Source organism: Geospiza fortis, unplaced genomic scaffold, assembly GCF_000277835.1.
Source record: "Geospiza fortis unplaced genomic scaffold, GeoFor_1.0 scaffold408, whole genome shotgun sequence".
NCBI classification, from domain to species: domain Eukaryota; kingdom Metazoa; phylum Chordata; class Aves; order Passeriformes; family Thraupidae; genus Geospiza; species Geospiza fortis.
The window spans coordinates 3,874,612-3,880,901 of NW_005054330.1; the positions used below are offsets into that span (position 1 = coordinate 3,874,612).

The 6,290-nt window shown below is 40.9% G+C and overlaps 1 protein-coding gene across 2 annotated transcripts in view; it reads right to left on the bottom strand.

Moving 5' to 3' along the window:
• UBE2L3 (ubiquitin conjugating enzyme E2 L3) overlaps window positions 1-6,275 on the bottom strand; it is a 17,106-nt gene extending 10,831 nt beyond the window's left edge. Inside the window, exon 1 of one of the 2 annotated variants that reach the window (XM_031057372.1) lies at window positions 6,126-6,275. Coding sequence is in view for 1 of the 2 variants with exons in the window: in XM_031057371.1 (XP_030913231.1) it covers window positions 158-301 (144 nt within the window). In the remaining variant the exon portion in view is untranslated. Of the gene's footprint in view, window positions 1-157; window positions 304-6,125 lie in introns of those variants that run through there. The other variant, XM_031057371.1, reaches the window with a different exon arrangement.
• Window positions 6,276-6,290: the final 15 nt, after the last annotated feature.

Sequence of the window (6,290 nt, forward strand, 5' to 3'; positions counted from 1 at the left end):
AGAAAAAACACCCCCCCCCCCCCCCCAATAATCCCATGAGTCATATTTATAGGGATAGAGAGCAAACCAAAATATTCAAAAGAAAATAACCTTTATGATTGCAGCTCTAAGAGGTGCTTTACCAACACTCAGAGTGCAAATCCCCACGGTGCCTTACTGTGAGTGCTCCTGCACAAAGCAGCAGCTCAGGGAGAGCCGGGCGGGTCCTGACAGGGGCAGGGACCTGCTCTGAACTGAGTTTGCTGCTCACTCCCGTCACATACAGACCTGTGAGGTCCTGGCAAAGCACTGCCCACAGCATGGAAAAGGAACAAATTCCATTCCACACTACATGTAACACATCAAACACTGGGAACAACATAAGCTAATCAAGCAGTAGGCATTTAAGCATAAATAAATGTGCATCATCACGAGTGCCTTCATTCTAAAAGAAGGCAAGGAAAATGGGTTTAGACTATTTTCTAGTTACTATAGTAAAAACATTATGCATATGACAGAAATCTCCCCCATTATGCTCAGTGGGACTGCAGCTTCCAGGAGCTTTTGTCCCAGGTTCAGACTACAGCACTGTACTGCTGCTGGCCCAGAGAACAATTGTCCAGATGCAAAAAAAAAAGGAAGGACTATGATTCTATAATTCAGGTATATTATTAAACTAACACAAATCAGAAAAGTGTAGCTTCACATTGCTGGAAAATTAAACACCTACATTTTATAGTTAGATTCAGGTTAAAAGATTGGATGGTGAATTAAGAAATGCAGGAATCCCATACAGAGATAATTATAAAATTGTAAAACTTTGTGTGCCATCAGTGAAAAGTTAAAATAAATATGCAAATTGTTTCCCACTTTTTCTCAAGCCCACCATATGAGAGAGGGAATTAAACTGTACAGAGGCACTAAAGAACTAAACAAAAATTATTCAGGCCATCTTCCTCTTTAAAATGTCATGACAGGCCTTTGCAGGAAACCACTTCCAAAAGCAAAGCTGTGGCAATGAGTGGAGTGTGTCAGGCCTGTGCTGCGCCCTTCTCCCGCGGGAGGAGGCAGCAGCTGCGCAGGGACAGCCGGGGATAAAGGGGCAGCAGCAGCTCCGTGCCTCACACGCAGCCAGGGCTGCAGAGGTCAGGGACAATGCAGCCACCTCAGCAGGGCACACACCTGAACCACGGCCTTAGACAGACTGAATTCTGTACTAGAAATTACTTTTCTTATACTAGAAGTGTTTCAGTAAGTCACTCCAAATGACTCCGTGCTGGAGCTCTTCACAAACAGCTTTTCCCCACAAGGGCAGTGTAACACTACCCAAGCCGAGCTTTCAGGAGTGGTAGGACCTTCACCATGCACAATTTAAGGCTGTGAGAGGAGGTTGTTTTGGTTTTTTGTCCTTCTGGCAACTGCCAAAACCCATAATAAAGATCTAACTGCCTCAGGGCTATGCAGGCAGACACTGCAGTATACAAGTACTGTTAAAAAAGCGAACGAGCTACTAAATGCTTTCAAGCAGCACAGATTAAAAGCTAACAATACATTTACACGGGCTTGAGCAACTCCAAAGGGACAAAAACTACTTTGAGGTAAAAAGATACAGTCCAGATATTTATTTCAAAGTAATACTTATGAGTCTAAGCAGACAGTAAATAGATTAATTCCTTTTGTTGTCCTCCACCCCTTAATTTTGTCAAGTAACATAATTAAAGGAGCACAGGAGGAGCGTAACTAAAGGTTAGATGACTGCAGTAAGAATTTAAATCAATCTTCTTTCCCCACTCCTTTATCAACCTTGCATGTGACCTTGCTGCATTGGTTTATCCACTTGAAAAACCGAAATGTCAGAATGTTCATGGGGCTCTCTTGAGACATGATGTTTGTAATTTGGAAATGTTCAGACAAAGTGTTATACACAGCACATGAAATGGAGAAAACACTGTTTCAGAGGTGGTACCTGATCTTCAAGCATATAATGCTGAAGGTAGTCATAAAAGTACATAATACTTCTCATATATAACCATTAAAGGGTTAAAATTGTAATTTTCAATACTGTGTAATCATTTGGGTTGTTCAAATCAAAAATTAAACGTTTTCAAGTAGAAAGAAAAGTGGCACCAGCTTAAAATGTAGCTAAATCTTTAAAAAAAACTGTAACTGTTTTGTCCACACATCTTTCAAGTTTTGGGACTTCTCTAAAAACCCAAGCCAGACAGGAAAATGCAGCGAAGGCAAATACTTGTAAGAGTGCAATCCCAGAATATGGGAATAAGTGTAAGAGCTCATACTGATTTGAGTAAGTTCTGCATCAAGCCCAGAATACTATTAAATTCACAAATAAAACCGAAAGCCTCCTGAAAGAACCCTAAATCATCATTACAACTTACATTTACCCGTTTATGAATATATTAGCTATAAAAATGCCTGTAAGTCAAACAGGATCCAAAACACTTATCAGGAACTGGCCAGTTTCACTTTCTGGATTAACAGTACAGAGAACTCTTAAAACACCTTAAAATCTGATTCTACCACACAAAAAATTCCATCACTAATCCAACCAAAAACAGAAACAGAATTTAGTTCTCTTAAGAATCAGCAGTAAATTTTCTTTGCAACATTACAACCCTGTATACTCACATCTTATTGACTGAGCAATTTGACTTTTTGGTAAAGTATTTTAATTAAATTAAAAATTCTTTTGTCAATTGTCAGTTTCAAAAAGTGAAAATGCATCCATATTCTCACTTCTGCCTAAGTACAATCATATGTTGCTCAAAACCATATTTCCCTTGCTACTAAGAACTGAAGTCTGGATGAATTTAGAATTATTTTTCAAGTATCAGAGCTGTTTAAAACCCCTTTATTTGGGAGCACTACAGTGTTTACAGGACCACAGCATCCTGGAGATTGCAGGCCACCTACCTGGGTGTGGTCCCATGTTTGTGTTTTATCATGGAGGAGTTCAACAGTTGCATAAATGTTTGAGTATGCAACTATGGAAGCAGAGTAAAAACAATAAAATTGAAATAATTGTCAACATATCTCACTTCCTATGTGAAGTGTTATTTACTCTTTAAATCCATTTTCAATTTCTATTGCTAAAGATACTTTTGAACATGTAAAAACTAGGGAACCAAAGCATGGATCTTCCAGCCAGCTGAGCTCCATCCCAGGCAGTCCCCATGGAAGGCCCAGCCCCACACCCGGGGCAGCAGAGCCTTCTCCAGGAGCACCCAGACCCCTGTGGGAGGTGCAGCCCAGCTCCACACAGCACTACCCCTGCAGGTACTGTGAGTGTCCAGCACAGAGCAGCCTCCCCTGTGCACCCCCCACCACTCAGCCATGGATGCAGCATGAGGAACGGCCTTTTCTTTGTTAGTAGGTGGCAACTGGGCACAGCTTTCCCTTGAAGTCTCTGGCACATCTCTGGGAGATCTGTGTTCCCCATCACACAGCCTGAGACAATTTCCTTTCTATGAGAAAGGGCCAGAAAGCCCAGTACCCCCTTCAAAGAGAGAAGCCTTAGATCCTCTCCCAAATATCATCACTCCATATTTGTGTGTTTTAACCCTGACTGTCCACAACACCACATCCTTGACAAAGCCTGCTTCATTTCCCAGCTCACATTTCTCAAGGAGCCAGGATTCAACAACTGGGGCTCTCTGAAATGGTGTAATGGTGGCTCACAGATCAAACCTCCACCTCGGATGTCACTGGAATATGAGTCATTAGCCATGTTTATTTCACGTTTTTGCTATGCTGAGTGCACTCCTGGAAGGGCACACCTCCATAGAGCTGCTGTGAATCAGGGGACAAGACTTCAGTGAGGTGGCACCATTTGATGGGATAAAGCTCAGCAAAAAGAGGCCATAAAAAAGCTCTTCGGCCTAGGGAAGGTGATTTGTTCAAACACACCCTCAGATAACAAGCCAGTCCTGTTGTCTTTATAACCTGAATTCATGTTTAAAATTGAATGGTACAAGTACAACGTACCAAAATTTGTAATGTTTGTTTCACACAGAGGTTTGTCAACTGAAGATGCAAATGGCTTCCCCAAGTGGAAAAGGGCATCCATTCCCACCTGGACAGTGGACACAACTCCCAGTTTTCTACAGGCAGCCAGTGAGTTATTATGGATGTACTGCATCCAGTCTCTTTGAGCCATGGTGATTAATATGAATAACTATGATGCATGACTTGAGTCCAGAAAAAATGCAGTACTTCAAAATGTTGGCAAGACCTTAAGGAAACAGGAACTGCTTAATTTTATATAACTATAAAAGGTTTAAGGTTTAGTCTCATTTATCAAAGACAAGCTTGATTATTTAGCCCAAAGAAAAGCCAGTTAACGCTTATCCTAAATTATTTTAAAGGTAATTCACTGACACAGTGAAAAACTTATTTCCTTTAGTTATAATCACTCATCATTTGAAGACCCTGACAAAGACACCCCAAAGACTCTTCCCAATTGCAAAACTTCAACAGTGAAAGACTTTAAATCAAAGTGAACCTGTGAATGTGGGGCTTTAGCAGTGATATTAGGCTGATACACACGTGAGCCTGGACCTTAACATCATGCTGCAGCAATCCCGATGACATCATCCCTACGAGAGCTCTACTTTGTTCCTGCCGAGATGAATGGCACAGCCAGAGCCTCCTGGGCTGCTCCACTCCCCAGAGCAGGAAGGGAGCTGCTGATTTAACAGCCTCTGCAAGCTGTGGGACACAGCAGCCCACAGCTCTTCAACTGCGTAAAACCCACACAAACAACCCACGGATATTAGGCAACAGAAACAAAAGTGAAAATAGAAGAGGTAAGTTATCAATGTCTCCTGCATTCCCACACCACTCCCTCCAAAAAACAACTGCCACATCAATTTTCTAGAAAATAAGATCACATTATCAAAACTCCTTTATAGTGTATTTTAGTGAAAGACTGAAATTCTAGTGTTTCAGAAGTATAGTAAAAATGAACAGGGAGGCTAAAAAGCAAGAAAATGAAAATATTAAGAACAACTTTCCTTGCCTTTGAGATTTGTATTTTCTATTTAAAATTAACAAAAAAAAAAAAGAAAATATATATTATTCCTACCAGAGTAGTTGTGATGTGCTTTAGAACAATTAATGTGTTATTTCAGAACAGGAAGAAAAACTGTCTTACAAAAACAGTAAGCAACCATTTAACTTCATGTCTGAAACTAAGGGAAACATTATTTGAGTATAAAGCAACAGACATGGTGATTATGACACTAAAGCCCCGACAAAATATAGAGCTATCAAAAATGAAGTAAAAAATGAATTCCATCTCACCAGGATCCTTAAGGACAATTAAAGGTTTATAACTACTGATTTTAATATATCTGAATGACACTGCACACAATCTATCTACTATTTCATTTTTAAATGCTCCATAGAATATTTCAAGCAACAAAATGAGTCTTAGAGAAGCACTACTGAGCTATTGGTTTCCTCCAAAATACCCAAGTTATAGTGGTTATTCATATATCTGCACATCAAGGAAATGCAACTTCAGGACACGCCATGAACATGTCCGGATGAAATCCCAGCCCTACTAGGTGTCCAGGGCCTTGAAGCCAGCTGTAAAACTGGTATTAAAGGATTATATTTAACAGAATCACCCAAGAATGTTAAATCCCAGTGGAGGGTTACTCTGCACCCCACAGGGGCAGGTTTTTAAATAATGCTGAAACACTGCTCAACAGTTATGGGGTCTTTTTTCCCCTCCACCTCCCAGGACTGGCCTGTAAAGTCCATTGATTTCCCCACAGGCACTTTGCATGCAAATCTGGATTCTGCAACAGCACTTTACAGATGAATAAATTTTATGCCACTATGTAGTGTGTCCTAGGCAAACCTCGCTGCTTACAGTTGAGGATGTTAACTGGTAATTATATGCAGCACATAAAATAAATTTGTGTGCTTTGGGGGCAATGGTTACTCTTTTCCTTGTAAGAAGCACCTTCTTCCTCAAAGAAAATAATAAGAAACATAATCCCGAGAGGTATTTAGCCATAAACTATACGTGCTCTTGGTAAAAGCCCAGCCGGGGCCGAATTTCCATTTCCAAGTATCATCCACGGTTCAGAACAAATAAAGAGTGAAGACAAAAACATTACCACGTCCGCAGCGAATGAAGAAACTTCTGAACCCAGGTCCGTGTTTCTGTGTGATAAACCTCTTACTCATACGAGGAAGAGGTTACTCTCCGAAACAACGAAAACGAAATTATTTCATCCCCGGGCGCCTGGGGACGGTTCCTCACCGGGGCGAGCGCGGGGGAG